The 19,967-nt window shown below is 36.7% G+C and overlaps 1 protein-coding gene across 3 annotated transcripts in view; it reads right to left on the bottom strand.

The window, feature by feature from the left end:
* The window catches only part of LOC130663977 (zinc finger homeobox protein 4), a 159,241-nt gene that overhangs the window by 8,044 nt on the left and 131,230 nt on the right, over window positions 1-19,967 (bottom strand). For all 3 annotated transcript variants that reach the window (XM_057463583.1, XM_057463586.1, XM_057463585.1), the window contains one exon: window positions 4,699-8,165. In XM_057463583.1, the coding sequence (XP_057319566.1) occupies window positions 4,699-7,975 (3,277 nt within the window). In that variant the 5' untranslated portion in view covers window positions 7,976-8,165. The remainder of the gene's footprint in view (window positions 1-4,698; window positions 8,166-19,967) is intronic.

Genomic DNA, 19,967 nt, shown 5'->3' with positions numbered 1-19,967 from the left:
CAATACGACGAATAGCCTTTGTAACGATTTATAGTTTCGTTGATATAGGTATCTGTATCGCCAGCGTGAGGATCCGTATAGCTGAATTGGCTATACGGCGTATCGTTAAGTAAGATGACTATACAGCATATAGCCTAGTGTTGCAACAATCGCATGAAATAATCGATTGTTGACAAGCGATTATAATCTGTTAGAATTAATATTTAGATTTATTTAAGAGAAAATTTTCACAGTATAACGTCACTGTATTTTTCTCACCTCCGGGCGGAAAGCGTCAACTTTCGTCCCGCTGTGCAAAACGAAGTTGCCGCTTTCCGCCTCCGTCGAGGAGAAAAATAGTATACACTCCTCGGGAAGTAAATAAGAAAGCCTCAGACCACATGTTTGTTGACCTCGGCTTCGCCTCGGCCAACAATTACATGTGATCTGAGACATTTCTTACTTTACTTCCCTAGGTGTGTAATATACTATAGTATACCTATACATGTATACATGTTTGTATAGTATACAGTTCACTATAAAGTCCTGTATTCAGTATACCTGGTAATGTTACCTTCCACTACCCCTTGACCCTTAATGAAGTAGTGGGAGTATACGGAGTACTGAGAGTACTGGATGTAATTAATAATTTTTCTGTTATAGTTAGTCGAGCCGAAATTCTTCACCATCAAGTGTCGGTTGTCCAGATTTAGAGTAATTATATTGCAAATAGTTTAACATTATATTTCTGTCAATTTAATCTCATTTAATATTGTTTGTTTAGGTTAAATTCAGTGTGTAGCTAATTTGATATTAATTAATATACTTATTTTTCTTTTGTATCAATAAACAATAATTAAACAATACCTGAGTAGTTATTTCTAACATAATCAAACTGAAATCATCGATAGAGCCGATTAATCGTTTGCAAATAATCCATTTTTCGAATAATCGATTATTTCAAACTCAAATAAATCAATTAGGTCATCAAAGTAATTATCAATTAACATGTAAATATCGAAGATAATTTTGTTATGAACATAAAAAATTGTTTTGATAATTTTTTTTTAATAATCGATTTTTTAAACCCAACTTTAAAGTTGCAAGTCGTATAATAAACGATCGATTGTGAAAAAATCAATTTCGTGCTTTTAAAATATCAGTTTTGGAAATGCTAACAATAAATTTATTGATAGACAATGGTTTTTTCATAATTTGTTTTAAATATTTAAATTATTATTTTTTTAATAATTATTTTTGTTTCTAGGATTTTAAGACAATCGATTGTTCAATAACTCCAACTTAAAAGTTGCGCAATCGAATCGCTAACAATCGATTAATGCAATCGATTGTGGAAAAAAATTTTTTTTTTTAATAATAATAAATTTCCTCTAGATATGTGTTTAATGCGCTCATTAAAGTAATTGAAAATTATTGCAGGTATTAATCTACGAAATTGAAAGAAAAAAAATTTTTTTAAATATTTTATAAAAAAAAAATCGATTTTTAAAAATCGTATTTTAAAATTTTAATCGATTTCCAATCGATTAATCGAAGCACATAGAATCAATTAAAAAAAATCGATTATTCGATTGTTTTTTGCAACACTAGTATAGCCAGAATAGCGATACGTATACTTAATCTGGCGATATTTTTCTCTCCGTGTCCGTGTGTAAATATCGGTATCTTTTGAACGGATGAACCGATTTTGAACTTTAAGGTGTCATTCGACGAGGCTTGACAATATCTTAAAGCTAAGGAAAATTGAGCTTGATCGGTAGGGCTCGTTCAGAGATATTCCAAAAATAAAATTTTTTAAAAAATGTTTTTTTTGGATAACTTTCAATGTGCTCAATAGATTGATTCCCAAATCGACTGGGCTCTAGAGCTTTATAAGCCGCGTCGAATGCCACCTCAACCATCAAAATCGGTTTATTCGTTCAAGAGAAACCGTTGTCGAAAGTATTAAAAAAAAAAAATTTTTTGAAATATCTCAAACACGACTCGATAAATCGAATTCAAAATTTTATCAGCTTTAAAACTTGATAAAACGCGTCGATTGCCACCTCAACCGTCTCAATCGATTTATTCGTTTGAGAGATATCGTTGGAAAAAACATGGAAAAAAACTATTTTTTTTTAAAAGAACGGCATACAAAAGTATTTTCGAGCTCGAAAATGTATTCACGACAGAGTTTTCGAGCTCACGAAGCTCGAAAATAGCGGAAAGTTCTAGGGCTGGCTCGCAGAGTCAACCGATAGACAATTTTTTTTTTTCACTGTAACGCACGACACTCAAAACTTACTGGTAGTCTTCATACGCAGTTAAATGTTACCCGGCACAAGGTTCTCTCGATACTGAATTCCGAAACAGACTGATGTCCGCAACAGCTTAAAATATTCTACATACCTAAACTAAGTCTCCCCACTTTTAATTGTTTGACACTAAACCTTTTGAAAGTCCCTACGGGCCAACCAGAGGCCAGAGCAGGTACGAGTACTTAAGAATCCAAAGGTAAATCTTTTCATTCTCCCAGATATTTATCTGCAGCAACCCCATAGTCAAAATTTCTCACTTATTATAAATAGTAAATTTTATTTTTCATTACAAATGTATATCCACATATATATACTTTTTTTTAACCGTTTGCGTGACGCCCTCGTCCGGTCGCTCTCATCTTTCCGTTTTGTTTACGATTATTATTAATACGACCGCAATTATTAGTATCGATATAGAAAACAAAAACAATAATAATAATAATAATATTTTTTTTTTTCGGTTATTAAAGAGAGTAGACCTCACGCATCCCCATATATGCGGCCGTATCGGCGCAACTGACATTTTTTTACCGACATTTATATTATTTTTGGAGAAAGTTATCATAAAAGAATTTAAATATGGAGAGTAATGAAAGGAAATGGTTGAATTTATAAAGAAAGATCTTTAAGAGAAGCCTGTACTTTATATGGGACCTTACCGTCAGCCGTATGATGATGGAGACAATGGAGAGGAAAATAAAATAAATATATGAGATAGGTAAAAATATATTAATGACCGGTTGGCACGGATCGGATACCAGACCAAGATAAAGTTAATGGCCGACAAAACAGGAGCACGCGTTTTTAAATATATATATGTATGTATATATATAGAATATCTATCGAGAAATGATGGAAAGAAACGTTTGGTGTATTGTCCAAAACCGCATATTGGACGTCAGTTGCTTATACTTCGGGATTGAGACTGAGAAAGAGCGCGTGCTCTCATTCTCTGCCCTGGTTTCCGTACTTTTATTATATATATTTGAATTTATATATATTTGTATACGAATTTGATGTATAGATGTGTATTGGTAGACTGTATCAAGGGTAAAAAAATGTATTATTGAGTGCAGCTCTATGCCGAATCGAGGATATTGTGCGTTGTGGCGACTGTTGAACGAAGATGACGGCACACGACAACGCCATATGCAGGCAGTACAATACGAGGGTACACATAATATTTAATGACCGTTATTTCGCGAGTGAATTAATTGCGATGAAGAATGTAATCGATGAGAATAGGAGGAGCAGGGTGTTTTTGTTATTAATTATTATTATAGTAATTACTGATAATGAATTTTAATTCATCCCATTGTCGCCAATCGCTCACTGCAGATTCAACAATAACGTCAGATGGTTGTATTTTATTTGCTGAAAGAACTAGTCAATGTCTCGGAGCTCAGCTTACTGTTTTTTATGCATGTATACATTGACCACGTGGCACTTATCATAACAATCGCGGATATGTTATTAGTTACTTTTTTTTTCTTTTACTGAAGCAATGGTCCGGGGCAAGAGTTAATTGCAGAGAATGAATTCAATTATTTTATTTTGTAGTTTCTATAAGTCAACCACGAAACACGTGTGCTTTGTTCCCGGCACAATGAACGTGAAAATTGATTTTGTTTATCATACGCGTTTTTTATATTTTTATACAAAATCTAATTTTTTTTGCTATAAATTTTTATGATTCTGAAGTTAGCAGACAATCAAAAATTTTTTTTTCAACAAATCCATTGCAAAAAAAAAATAAAACTACGCACATGTAGAAAACTAAAAAAAAATATAGGTGCAATTTTTTTAAATAGTTTTTTTTTATGATATATCCTTTCAAAATAAAACCAAAATATTATTAGACGTTGGCTAACTTTAGTATCAGAAATTGACAGGCAGTTAACAATTTTGGATTTTTTTTTAACAAATCAAATACAAAAAAAAAAAAAAACTAAAAATACACATGTAGAAAACTAAAAAAACTATAAGTGCAATTTTTTTAAATATTTTTTTTTTATAATTTATCCTTTTTAAAAAAAATCAAAAGATTATTAGACGTTGGCTGACTTCAGTATCAGAAATTGACAGGCAGTTAACAATTTTCGAATTTTTTCTCAAAAATTTAATTTAAAAAAATAAAACTAAAAATATGCACATGTAGAAAATTTAATAAATTATAGGTGCAATTTTTTTTTTTTAAATAATTTTTTGTTTAAAAAATAATCAAAAAATTATTAGACGTTGGCTAACTTCAGTATCATATTTTTTATTATGTTTATTGTCGAATACTCCGTTAAAAAAACTTTTTCTTTTAATTTTTCAGGTGTTTCGATCTCTAATATATAATGAATAGGCAGAGGGACATTAAAAATAAATATTAAAAAGACAGAAAATAAAAACTCACCATGATTAATGCTGGGATTGGGTGTTGTAGGCGTAGTGGGACTAGTTTGCTGATTGGCAGGTGCATCGGGATCGGCGACGACTTGAAAGACATCACCGATGTCGGTGTGAGGAGGTTCGTTGCTCTGGATGGTGCTTCGCCTGTGCATCTGATGGAGCTGTTCCATGTGTAGATGTTTGAAAGACCTGACGTGTTGGAGTAAATGCAATCTATGTCTGGCGTTGAATCCACACAAGGCACAATGATAGATTTTACCTCCGGACTGTACATTTGAGCTGGCTTCGATGAGGTGTCTTAGCAGCAGAGCCGCGGCTTCGTGTCGCGGTGATGCCGCGTGGAGGGCGAGTTTGTGAGCGCTGTTTGTGTAGTAATCACACGCGTGACAGCGCAATTGTGCTGTACTGGTAGGCGAGGCCAGGTACTTTAGTTTCCACTCGTTACGAGGGCCGCCTTCTTTCACGTGATTCACGTGCTGCAGTCGCTGGAGATGTTTGTCCGTCTTGCAGTGGAGCTGGAAGTTGGCTTTGAGATTAGTCTTGTAGTTGCACAGCTTGCAGACAAAGTTTCCAGAAACGAGAGCGAGAATTTCTCCCTCGCGCGTTCGCGTTCTGTCAACAGCCAAATGGTGACCCAGAGCTTCCAGCGAGTCGGTACTGAAATTATTGCACACGCAGCAGTTGTATAAATTTGATGGATCGGGATCCGCAGTCTCTGGGGGAGGTTCCATGCTCTCTGGTGACAACCCAACGTCACCACCGAGATTGCTCATGGCAGACAGGTTGGCCATGCCGCCCATCAATTCAGGGGGAAGTTGAGGTGGCAGTTGACCTCCGGTCATCACCTGGATGAGCAAGGCCTGATTGTAGGCCATGTCAGCAAGCGCTGCTTCAGCGTGTTGAGGTTTGTCGAGTCCTCCTAGATGTAGGAGCTGCTCGAGTTGCTGCTGCTGTTGTTGTTGTTGCTGTTGCTGTTGTTGCTGTTGGTGATGATGCTGCTGGACCTGTTGCTGCTGATGATGATGCGACTGTAATGCAGAGAGAGTCTGCATATGTTTTACATTTTGCTGCAACACTAGCATGTTGTGCGTGTGTTTTTCACTGGTCATGTGTATCCTGAGATTTCTCGCAACATTAGTCTCGTAATTACAGACATCGCAGCGAAATGTCGGTTTCGGTTTACCCTGGGTCGCCGCGGGCCCACTTAAATGTGGACTGTGATTTTGTTGGTGATGCGGACTCCGCGTGGGCATTGGCGCGTCTTGTGAGGAAGAGGGATTATTACTCGTTGCTGCGGCAGCTGCTACAACAGCTCCGCCACCTTGTTGTAACTCTTGCATGTTGTTTAGATGTTTGTCGCTCTGCATATGTATACTGAGATTTCCCTTGGTGGTGGTTGAATAATTACATACCTCGCATCTGTAAGGTTTGTAACCGCACGTGTAAGTTTCACCGCGTGCTAACCTCGGATGTGGTTGCCCGGCAATGCAGTAGATACACGAGGTTTCACTCTCCGGATGTTTTTCTTTCATATGAATCTCCAGAGTCTCTTGATACTTGTAGTGCCAATTGCACTTTGGGCATTTAAGTGTTTTGCAGGAATTTCTACTGTGAATACCAGCCAGTGGGCCACCAGGACCCGCGAGTCGACTGCTGGCAAGAATCAGCTCGCATTTCGGACACTCAACGCCACTTGGTCGTCCCTGCATGTGCTCGGGACAGACGCCGATTGTCGTCCCGGTGAGAAAGTTTGGTGGCTGTTGCGTCAACGCTGCATAAGACGAAGGCGATCCCTTGGTCGATGAAGGAGGTGCTGGTGGTGGGGAGGTATAGTGCATTGCGTCAGGCGCTTTGGCCCATGACGCAGCACTCACTTGTCCACCGGTCCACGTGTGTTGTGACTGCTGGTGGTTGAAACTCAGTGAATTGCTTGCGTGAGAGGTTGGCGTCGTTGGTGTGCTAGGTGACGGCCTCTGTTGTTGCTGAGCCTGAGGACTGCTTGGTATTCCCGGTGTACTTGCTGGCGTACTCGTCGTCGTCAGTGTCTCGTGTTCATTTGTTTCATTAATATTGCTGGCACTTGCGGCCCGCGCTGACTGCTGTTGCTGTGTCGTCTGGGCCGAGGAGGAGGAGGAGGAGGTTATCGGTGAGGTTTGTGAACACGCCGAGCTAGCAACTGGCTCCAAAAAACTAACGACCGGTTGCTTACCCCGGCCCACAGCCTGAATAATCGCAGATGTCGTTGCGTGTGAGAGTACCTGTCTCTCGTCGTCGGTCATCGTCAGCTGATGTTCACCCTGTGCGTGAGCAACGAAGCTCTTGGCGTAACCAAAACTTAGTTTGCAAATAAAACACATGAGAATTGGTTTTACTGGTACGGAGGTTGAGGGTGGTGGGGCTACGGGCGTTTGTATTGTTTGTTTACTGCCTTCAGCACTTCTATAGCTAATCACCCGATAACTGTGCATCACCGGTAGGTCTGGGTTATTGTGCGACGACTGCGAGGACGTGCGCTGGTGCTGCTGCTGCTGCTGTTGTTGTTGCTGATAAGCCTGGTGAGCATACAGCCGCGATACGTAGAACGCACTAGCTATTTGGGGAAAGACAAGTGAATGCGAGACCGAAATACCCCGTCCGTCTACGATGCAACCGTCTGGCAGAGATTCGTCTTCACTGAGTTCACTCTCACCCTCAATGATGTACGCGGAGCCGTCAGGATTGTAGACTATTTTCCCGTCAAACTTTTCAACGTCACCACCAGTGGGACTTGGACTGGGACTTGGACCCTGCAGCGACTGCTGCTTCGACGTGGGCGATTGCAGAGTCATTGTGGTGGTGGCACTTCCCGCAGTCGCAGTTACTTGTACAGACGTGCTGTTATTTGCACCAGCTGAGTTGGTGGTTGTCGTGTCAGCGGTGGGCGTGGGCGTGGGTATCGCGTCACGAGTGCAAGGCTCAGTTCCCGAAGGTGGACTGGCTGTCCGAGGATGATGGGGTTGCTGTAGAGCAGCCCCAGCTGCCGGAGGGGACCCGCCACCTCGGCCACCCTCCTCCTCCGGGCTCATCTCCTGTTTCTGTTGCGTGTACGCGGAATTTTGGAAATTAACGCCGTGTTGCTGATTCTGTTGTTGCTGTTGGTGATGAGCTGCCACTAGTTGCTGGTATAGCTGATGCTGATCAAGAACGCCGCTCGTCGTCGACGAGTGCTGTTGCAAGTGAGATGGCGGAATTGTGTGGTGCTGAAGATGGTACTGCGGGGGATGGGGCTCACTGGAGGGCATCACCCCAAGCGTGAGGCGAACTCCAGCCTCACATCACCAACGGCGCATTCGTCTGCGGTTATTTTGCCCTCTGTTGAATTACTATTGTATTTATAACAGTCTTCTTCGGCCAATAGCTTTCCAATGTCCGTTTTATCTTTCTCGGCCACGGTTGATTTTCTATCTACCCCGTCGCAACCCCAGGTCGTACCTGAAACATTTAAAATAAACAAATCTTTAATACACACAATTTCATCACTATTTCATAGGCTGATTAAATATTACGCATTATCAACTCTTATCAACATTTAACTATTAATAGACACTCCGTTCATTCATTTATATGTATATATATATTGATTATTTTATATGTATATTGATAAAACACACTATTCCGTTTGTTAAACCATCAGTGACAAACTCTACTGCGCGGTATATATAATATTATTTTTTTATTTTTTAGAAAGTCCGTTAATCCGAACAAACAACAAAGATACGGAGGTGATGAAGAGTGGGCCAGACTAAAAGATAGTGAAATACGCAGAAATGAGGCAAGCTGGGCACACAATTAGAAATACAAACAAGACTAGGTATGTGAGTATCAAGTACAAACACACTAGTCACCACACCGGTCTGCTTGACATACCGACACCAACACACACACACACACACACACACACACACACTCACTCGTGTCTGCTCCAAAGAGCAACACAAGGAAACGGTTTGGTTTGGTTTGGTTTGCTTTAGTTTAGTCGTACAACACAAAGCCTCTGAGCATGAGAAGAGGTCTCAGGTAATGTAACACAACGCCTTGTACTGTACCGCGTCGATACAAATACATGTAGTTATGTTAATGTGTGTATGTGTGTGTGTGTATACCTGATGTAAAGCACAGCTGTGTTTGCGACCCATCGACCCGACTTATCTATCGATTCTGTATCGATAGGTTCCTCGACCCTCGAGAGAGTTTCAAACATAGGCCAGATAGCCGGTATAAAGAGACTAGTTATATGTATAAAAATAAATATAGACGGATAAACAAAGAAAGAAAGAAAAAATACATATATATGTATATGTTAACGTAGATACAGTTTACAAGTCACGGGCATAAATCCATTTTTAGCTTTGTTGTTGTCATCATTATTAGTTTTTGTTGCTATTCAATTTTGTTTATCCAAATAAAAGAGCTTATTAGGTCAAAGATCCCGAAGATTCAGTCGAACATGAAAACAGTCTTCTTTTGAGACTAATTTTTTCGAGGGGGTAATTGTGTGCAGTACTCGAAATACGTTGCGGGTTACGGGAGATTAGTCGAGCATGTCAATAATGCCGAAAATCAGCTCGAGTAGCCGTTGGTTTAAATTTTTTATTACTCAGGTAATAATTATTGGTCAGTGTACTGTAAATTGTTGAGTATGTAAATTAAACAAACGCCTAAGTACCTAAAAATTAAAAATGAAATTAAAAAATTGTGAATAAAGGTGGAGTATAGGTATAGGTATAGGTATATATATATAATTTGAGAGATGGATAATATTCCGTGTGGTTTTTCTTCGAAGCGAACGGTGTAAAAGCGCCGGGAGCGCCCGGCCATTTTATAATTGCATCCCAATTACGTGAAATCAAGTCGAGGGATCATCTTAACTTCCATTCCTTCCATTCGCGGACCATCTCGAGTGCACGAGAGTAAAAATGAGGGCCCAGAAGGGGGATGGATACAGGAGACGAGGAGGAAATAAGGAGGGAATAAGACGGAGGAGAAGGAGGTTGTTGGTATCCGTGGAATCTAACGGATCAAAATACTGGTACATATAAGTAGGTGTAAGCGTATCTCACTTAGAGATGTGTGTTTGTGTGTGTGTGTGTGTACCAACATATTTCAGATAGGATGCACGTGGGGGTGTAGAGCACCGTGACGGCCCGAGGCCTCTTCATCTACCATATCCTCTCTTTCAATCTGTCTTTATTCCTCTCCCTCATTTACCTGATGACTGTACTCTGCATTCAGTACGCGAGCTATCTCACTATAAATATATATATAAATATACTCCCTCTCTCTCGCGTTATACCGGACCTAATGCTACATTATCTCAATACAACTCCCTCCTTATATTCTTTACTAATGTAATGTAATGTAATCTAGTCTCTCGCTCACTCTCCGTACCATAGGTCCAGTCCCAGTGTACACTCGAGTCCTATCCGCGAGTTGCGGTTAATAATTTCCCCAACTCAAGTCACTGAATTCCTGGATTAATTTAGTCCAAGATCCTTTTCCCAGATTGTACGACTCGAGCAAGAATTACCGGCCATTTGTTACGTTTTTTAATTTATCAAACGACCTGATAACTGTCTAAACTAATCAGTCATAAATAATTATGGTTTTTAATTGCGAAGATGGAAAAAGTGGCAAAGATTAACGGAGGCGTTTTTCTGGAGATGAATAAAATGATTTTTAAAAATGAAACTTGTATTTGTGATGCCGGTAAAAAGTTACAAGATTAATGAATAATGACCTAAAAGAAGAAGTTCTCATTCTCTTCGGACAGATAGATCTCAGCTGTATACTTTCGTACGTCAAGTCTAATTCGTCGCTGAGTTGTTGCTGGTCGTTACGTCAAAAGAGTGACGAAGCGATTCTCCTTTAAAGCTTGTCTCTAAAATATACACTAAAACTCAGCTGTATATATATACATATACATATATTTGTGTACTTATATAGAGTAAAACTGGCGTGTATAATATATATAATAGTAGACGGGCAATTAAATCCAGAAATGAAAGACAATCGTCAAAAAGGTTGACGTGATTTCTCTGGATTACCGGAGAAATTAGCGGTCCACTGGGAGTGAGAGACATGTTGTCTCGGTCACAGCCACCCAGATCAACTTTTCGATCGGTTTTTTTTTGTTTTATATATATATATACCTTTACAATTAGAAGAAATTGTTGTTGTGTGCTGTAACGATTAACAATTTAACGCCTTTCCGCGTAGCTTTCCAACAGTCTATCAGTCTATGCCATTTAGTCATCAGCTTTTATCGCTTTTGGTAATGCCCAGCATCATATATACATATATATATTTATAGAAAGTTATATCTATATATATTAATACAAATACAAATACGAATGCACAGAATTTAAGAAGTCAATTCGCTGTACAAATTTGAAAAAAACTTTACAACAAATACCAGGGGCAAAAAAAATTAGGTATATATGTATATGTATATATATATGAATTTATTTATTAGTGAAGCGATTTGTCACGATTGGAAGATTAGTTCTGGACATGCCGTTATTGTATTGTAAACTTTTTTATCGGTTTTTTCCACCACCGTCATCACAATCATAATCAACGGCACCCATACCTATATCTGCCCGTGTCTTTTATAATTTTTTATTTTCGGTTATGCTGTGAAAGCCGTGACACTGGCATGCTAGAGTCCCTGAGCCCGGGGGTCTTAGTCTGCTCTGAGAAAGAGGGAGACGCAGAGATGCTTTTAGATACTGTTACCTATACTTTAAGTTTTTAACTAAACCCCGGAACATCTGCTTAGACACCTGGCGATATTTTCCTACTTTCAGTAATATTTATCGCGTCTGAATGAACGTTGAATTTCGAGGGATTTATTATTGTAAAACACAATATATTAATTCAATATTAATTTTAATGGGCATTGAAATTGATGATGCCGATGATGATGATGGAAGATTTTTATCTCAAAGATTTTATTTATCAATAGAGATTAAGTATTGTTATTGTTATTATTGATATGTGTATTGTGGAATAGACGGTTGGATGTCGGGTAAAACCGTCAGGCGTCTGGACAATCGGCAGATTAATCGATAGACCGCGACTCGGGTCTCGTGACGAGTCGGATGACTTGAAACTTTGGTTGTTCATTAAGCCGGGCTATCGATTTCGTTTGATAAAGCAGGAGCTCAAGTCGAAGACACTCGAACCACCTAGTTAAAAAAAATTTGTAAAAAAAAATATTTAGGGACCGGTCGGAGCCATCGGAAGTAAAAACGAAAAACCAACTGAGAAATAAATATTTTTGTCAATGGTTATTTCGTGTCCGAAGTAAGAAATTGAGATTCGTGCGTCAGATCTGGGTGGGAGAGGGTCTCTTTTTATTATTATCATTATTTTTAGGGAATCGGGTGGTTGTCATTGTCCCCGTCATTCCGAGAGCTCGCGTGATGGACGCCAGGCTCTCACGATATCGAGAGTCAAAATAAATCGATTGAATCCTTAGCGAGGCTTTTTAGGTATGTATGGGTGCAGGTTGCGTGTAATTGTGGATGTACTGCAAAAAGTGCGTCCGGTTGTTGTTCCTTCAGTTTAGTGAAAGCCGGAAAAAGGAACGACAGACACAGGTGGTCGATAAGTCGCTTATATTTTCCGTGGCTACTGAGATTGCCGTTGCGTAAAAAAAGAAATTATAATAGTTACTTGTGTTTAATATTTATGCTGACTGACAATTCATTACAGGAGTATGTTACTTTGTTGGCTGGCATTGTCCTCTGTTATTATTATCAAATAAAGCCACTCCGGAAACAAAACCAATCGACAGACTATCGGTACATTTGTTGCAATGTATGACATGTGGACATACAAATGTATTTCATTCATAAAGACTGGACCATATGACCAAAATTAATGGCATGCATCCATAAATATTTAATTTCACGTTTTGTAACAGATAGAACATTTCCTTTATGAGAAATTTCATTTCCTCGGTACTTTCTTTTGGTATTTTAACGTTTATTTAAAACATCATCTTGTAATTATTTACTCAGTCGTTAAATTTTTTCAGTGTTAGTAAAATTATTCAAAAATTTGGGGTTCATAATGCTGGCCAATTTGCCTCATCTTTACCAAGGGACGGAAAGTAAAAATTTATCGGCAAAAAAATTGTTTTTTACTCCAAATTGGCGTCTCATTTTACCCTGAGTATCTCTGATTGTTAAGTGGTTGTATTTTTTGAATCTCGTTGAACAAAAACACAAAGAAACCACAATTTTTAATATACAATATACAATATAATTTAAAAAATTTTAAATAAAACATAACCGTACGAATTCATTGTAAGAAAGTCTCTTTGTAGTGCATCAGTAAATCATTGCATTTGCGTGTTAATCTGTTCAATAAAAAATTTATTACTCTACTTTATTCTTTTCTTGGCTCTCCACAACGTCAAAGAAAAAATAAATAATGCAACATTGTATTGTTTCGCAAAAAAAAAAAAAATCTTTGCATAAAAGGTAAAAAAACCGCGAAAAACGGAAGTTTTAAAGCGACTTGCGTTTAAAAATATAGCGGCAATTATATTGTACATATTGTTTTATGAGGAATAAGGGTGTCATTGAAGTGGAGACAAAGAGCACGAGGGTGAGTCGAGGCATCAAAGGGTTGGACTGGAAAAGGACCCGCTGATGAAGCTTTGGTTTGCCCATAAACGAGTGTACTTTATATATAAACAAGTGGCAAAGTGAAGGAGGAAAAGCCTCAATTTAGCTGGCAGTGGATCCGGGTGAGGAATAAAGAGTCGGTCTGCGTACCCTCGTGCAGAAGAATAGGATAGAGGAGAGATGCTCTACTCGCCGATTAACTCTCCAGAATGGGTGAGTGAGATTCTTTTAGTATGAAGCTGGCTTTGTGATATCAATTAAGTAAAATTAGCCCGCGACTGCCTTCAGTATCTTCTTCATACCGGGTTTTATGATTTTATTTAATCCCTTTAACCCGAATTAACATGAGAAAGAGAATAAAGCAGCGAGCGTTTAAAAACACACCCCCGCAACAACTTGAACGCAAAATCCGTATTCTCCCTTATAATTTCCTCGATTTTAAATCCACTTGGCTGCATACTGCACCGTGAGAAACTCAGATCGCCCGCAACACGCATGCAAGCCGCCTTGAGCTCCGTAACATTATTTTCTGCTCTTTCGCGGTCGCCGATTATTAGACATATCATCGGCACACACACACACACATCCACACACTTGCCTTTACATCTGACGATTACATTTTCATGTTTTTATTTCTTTAGGATCCATAACAACTTTAAAAGATTGGGGCTTAAATATCTGTGTGGCTAACGTTTAATCATTATTAGTTCTTATTACTTATTACTCTTACAACTCTCTTATACACTCAACTCAACTCAACTCAACTCAACTCGACTCCTTTCTCTTCTCTTGTTCTTATTTTTCATCTTTGCCTTCAGCCTCCACCTCATCCAGCATAATCACTCCGATTTTTAACATGAATATCATAAAAATAAAACTACAGTATACGAAACAAACCCAACTCTTACGAAAATATTTACCGTGATTGTTATCGAGTAATTAGATAAAAAGGGGATCGATAAATCCGACAAAGATATCGATTATCTAATAAAAATAACTTTGATAATAATAAAAAATGAAAAATAAGAGCGACTATTAATTTTCACTCGTCAATCGAACGGCTGAGCGGTAAGTTTTTAAAATAATAGTGTTCCGATAAGGAAAAAATTATTATTACGTGATAGTAAATTTATTGGTTGCTGTTAATTATTCATTATTATTCATTGATATAGTAATAAATATATAAACAGCTGGATTGTGAAATACAAGCAGTCTTATAGTGTCTTATCTGACATTTCCGTATTACCAGGAACCGTACCATCAGAGGTTGCCCGACATTCGACAAACAAACGGAACACGCGATAGACCGTGCCGAATTAGTAAAGAATAAACTTTTATATATACATATATATGTATATATACACTTATATTTAGAACTTAAACACTCATATACTCAGTATTTCTCTTTAATACGCTGTATTGAGGCTCTCATTGGTTCCTCCTTAAACTAATTCGTGTCATTCAATTTTTAATCGATCACTTGTTTGTACAAACTCGTACATTTGTTTGCGATATACATAATACTTTGATCTACTTGAGACTTGAGTACGTCTGGAGTACATTACATTCCGGGAAACACCCGTTTAATAATGTCTACATACATTTTTTATTTAAATACAAACTTTTATCTTTACCATTATTACTTATATGCACATGATCCTGCAGTTGAGACAGTTAACAATTTTCCGATTTTTTTTTAACAAATCGGTTACGAAAAAATAAAAAAATGCACATGTAGGAAATTTAAAAAACTATAGGTGCATTTTTTTCAAATATTTTTTTTTTTTTGTAATGTATTGTTTAAAAAAAATCCAAAAATTACTAGACCGCGGCTGACTTTAATGATACTAAAATTAGCTGACGTCTACTAATTTTTGGATTTTCTTAAAAACGATAAAAAAAAAAAAAATATTTCCAAAAATTGCACCTGCAGTTCTTTTAATTTTCTACATGTGCATATTTTTTTTTTTTTTTTTAAATTGAATTGGTGTAAAAAAAAACTTCAAAAATTATTAATTGTCTGCTAACTTGAGGATCATCTGACTTCAGTATCATATATACATCCATATATATGTCACCCTTCTAAAAGTCAGAGTATGATAAAAATTTTTTTCCATAAGTTAAAAGGCTCAGTACCCGATCGCTATTTACTCCGTATGCCGAGTGATTTCGGATTTAAATAAAATCCCGATTTTTTACATGTACCTGAAGATCGAAACGTTTTTTACGTAACGAAAATTTATAAAATTTATGTAATTTGACTGCTTAGGTGACTTAAAGGCTTATTTGGGGAGGCTGCAATTTACGGCTGACATTCTAACACCCATGCGAAACATTTTTCGAATCGAATTTATATTTTCGTTTCGCGAAAAACGTTCGGATCTTCAGGTACCTTTTTTTACAGTGTACTAAATACATGGAGTAATTTCGCATTAGTTCCCTGATCGGGTACAAGTTCTTTCCCTCAGACTAATTTTTCAAAGGGAGAAAGCGAATAAAAAATCAAATTTTTCTAGCCACCATTGTATAAATATAAAGATACTTTTTTTATTTGGACACATATATCTACATACAATCCTCGAGGGATTATTCGTAAGTTAATACGTGTTAAAGCGCGTTTATCTATTAAAATATTCATGAGTTTAAAAGTTGTTGTTGAACAATGCTCAGGAAACGGTCATTAGAGTGTCCCGATCTCAATCCCGATGCTTTTGCTGCCCGCGTGGTAAATTAAATTACACCAAGAGGTGTATCGACCGAGGCGTGATTCATTACACTATATAGACATATACATAAGTGTACTCACATATATATATAAATTTCAAAGTATGTATTTGAACCGATACTTGTATCACTTTCGCGCTCACGCACTTTCCTGCCAGCTAAATCACTTACTATAAAAATAAGTTCGGTAAATAAAAAAATAAATAAAAAGTTAAATGAAACAATAAGAAAAAAAATTTATAAAGAGAGATGAATTGAACGCTCTAGATTCCTCTCTGTCTTGTGTATAGATAAGACAGAGCTGCGTTCGGTATTAATGCACAAGCAAGCTTTTAATGGCGTCTGGGCTGCACTTGGGTCCATTATGCTGTCACTTATATACACCCAGAACTTAACAGTGATTATGTAGGAGTAGTAATGTAGTATAAGGACAGTCCGCAATCTTAAGAGACCGAATGGGCATTAAACGATCGTTAATTAATAATTATCCTCGGTAAGGTGTATTTCTAGGTGTGCCGTCTTTTGAGCTTCGTACCGAGGATATCTGCTAAAAGATATAAACTTTAATATTATGTGTGTATGATCTCTAATATGCCAATCATCCTCGCCGATTATTAATATTGTAATTTGTCTTTTTTAATGAATATTTTAATTTTTTTAATTCGAGCCCATAACATATTTTTTTTTTAATAACTAGGGACACTTGCGGTAAGAACATTAAATATTAACGTCGCAATGAGTGAATGGAAATTTAATTTTCGTTGAATATATTTTTTAAGGACGCTCGTGATATTTCATTTACATTAGGTAATTTAATGCGAAATATTTAATGAGCAACAAGATTTCCCCATTCGCTCAACAATTTTTTTACCGCCTATATTTTAATTAAAATTTGAAACTTTATAAATTCGTAACTCAGTACGTATACGCGGATAATTTTTGGTCAAATTTACCCTACAATTCAGAGTAAACCTGGGCCAAAAACAAAAATAAATACGGAAAAAATATAAGCAGATAACTTATGTTTTATTTCTTATTCAAAAATTACTCGAAATTGGGTTTTTTTACCCCATAATTGAACACTGTCTAGAGTAATTATTCATCCAGGCCCTGTTTTACTGACAATTAAAAGTAAAATTTATTAGAAAACTCTCCCCGTGTACATAAGTGTAAGTAATTTTAAACTATCGGTAAATTTCAGTTAAAAAAATTTGAAATTTTCTCATAATTGTGTCAGATTTAAAAGACTTTAATGCGCGATCCCTTCAAAATGGATGTACCTGAGGGGTAGTTGGGACCGGCTCGCAATTTTCGGCTGACATATTGGTCGTGCAAAATATTTCAGAAATCAGATCCAGTAGATTTTCAAATTTTCATTTTCGTTCTGCGAAAAATGTCCCGATCTCCAGGTACACAAAAATGGCCGCTGTAATTCAAAAATTGAAGCAAGTATTTATATTATCACCACTAAGACGGACAATATTTTCTTAGATAATTAAATAACAAAATAATATATGATGATTGTGGATAAAATTGAATAAGTGATATATTTTAAAATCAGAGGCAATAAGTGAATCGTAGCAATGAAGCAAATTATTTCATTAGCTTTATACAATATATGAAGCCCGTGGAATCCGGTAGAGTACATATAGGTGGAATGTGGACAGCTTGATGTAGACTGAGGAGCTATCAACTGCCAGCTCGTGGGTATTAAAGTATAGATAGGGATAGAGTGAAGAATAAAGAGAATAAACGAGAGACAAAACGTAATAAACGTGTAGAGAAAAAAATATATAAAGATTATATTTGTGTTAGACACAGTGATGTAGTGTAAGTTCAGCTTACCGAGTAAGTTAAAGTATTTTTTGCTTTGACGTACGAACTAAATATCACCGGCTAGGCGGCGAGCGGCCGAGAGGGTTGCTAATGACAAAATCAATGCGACATAATTAGACATGGCTGCTCTGCTACTGTTATATTATATATACTCCGCTTTATATTATTATATACATATATATATCTACGGCTTAAGCTGACGAACGTGAGCGTTATCGCGGATATATAAAACCTCGTGGCACCTGGAAATTATTGCAAAAACATCCCTTAATGTGATCGATATAAAAAAATTCTATCGCTGTCCTTGTACGCTGGATTTTATATGATTTCGCGGATTATTGCTGTCATTATCAGTTTTTTTTTATACATGAGAACATTCGCGACGTAACGAGTCGGTAGAACTCTAACTTGATGTCGCATGTCGCGGAAAAGACTAAAATTATTGATACATATAATTAGGGTTTGAAATTTAGACCAGATCTATGCACATTTTCCCACGAGTGGTGCGAAAATTTCTATAACACGTTGATATAAATGGCTTAACTTTTATTGTATTATTCCCTGAAAAGGTAAATTACAATATTTACCTCATAGTAAAGTATATAAATATAAAAAATATGTGTACTGTAGAAATACGTGTATTCATTAGCATAGAGTAAGTAAACAGCCGGTGATTTAATAACACGTGTACGTATTTTCCACCCTCGTCATGCTATTAAAGTAACACAGAATGTAACAATAAAATAACAACAATAACAGTATTAAATAAGACTATTTTGAGCATCGATTGTTGTTTAAATTATTTTCCCAGCGAGCAGTACACAAGTTTCATATATATTTTAAAATGTTTCTTATTATTCGTAAAAGAGAATAATAAAGTTTACAACGCCGCGATTAATCGATGGAGAGGTCAGTGAGACTGAGCGAGGTCATTTTAAATTACATAGAGAAAAACTAAACATTTATATACATATATGTGTAAATATTACCGACTACTGAGATAGTAATTGAGTTTATATTTAAATGTAAACACGTTGACAATGTAATAAAGTGTAAGGATCATTTTGCCGTTTAGTAAGTTAGTTAGCTCAGTTAATATACATATTAATAGTTAAGTATTATGTATGTAATGTTTAATGTTTTTTAAAAGAGACGTTTAAAAGGTTTTAACATTTTTATTTATCGCGATTACGAGATGACGATAATGATGACAATATTGACCCCTGACGATTATTATCTGCACTTGATTGCCATTAGTCACATACATTTATATATGTATATATGTAGACACACATACACAAGATTACTTCATCATGCAAAAGACTTTTTTGCTCAACTATACAAAGATCTTTCTCACACTCGATGTATGTAAGTATAAAATAACCGTTCCGTATTGAAAACACGAGGGTTAAAAACACACATACAATAGACCACCCCCGGTCATTTTATTTTAGTCCCTTTACCTCCCCAACAATACTCATGTCCAGAGTTAGAAATAACTGCGGAAGTCAAAATATTAAATACACGGTAATTATTAATAATTACATTGTTAGCATTAAACTACTTTGATTACACAGAAAATACTGGGTAATAATCGTTAATGTTGGCCTTATTATTATTACTGTTATTAAATAATTAATTAATAAAAAAAAATGTTAATGTCAAAGAGGAGGTTGTTAATTCGATCGTTGAAATCACTTGGACAATTAACGGGGTAATGAGACAGGAATAATGGAAAGAGTGACCGAGAGTCCCGCTGGGTCGTGGACGGAACGATAATTCATTAACGATGACGCGTAAGAAAATACTGTATTGGGCATTCGTACAAATATATCAGACATAACAAGCAAAATAAAAAGGAAAATTATCACCGACAGGAGCATTTGTTATTTTACGTCCATCCTTAATATAATTTTTAATATTTATCGGAATATCTCGAGTGTTTTTGCTCGACAGTGGCGACATTGAGAGCAAAGCCAATGAGCTGCAGCGGATTATTAATCGCGTCCATTAAACGACACAACATATGAATCTCTGT

The sequence above is a fragment of the Microplitis mediator genome, chromosome 2 (genome assembly GCF_029852145.1).
Source record: "Microplitis mediator isolate UGA2020A chromosome 2, iyMicMedi2.1, whole genome shotgun sequence".
NCBI lineage: Eukaryota > Metazoa > Arthropoda > Insecta > Hymenoptera > Braconidae > Microplitis > Microplitis mediator.
This window is presented reverse-complemented; position numbering and strand designations above follow the sequence as displayed.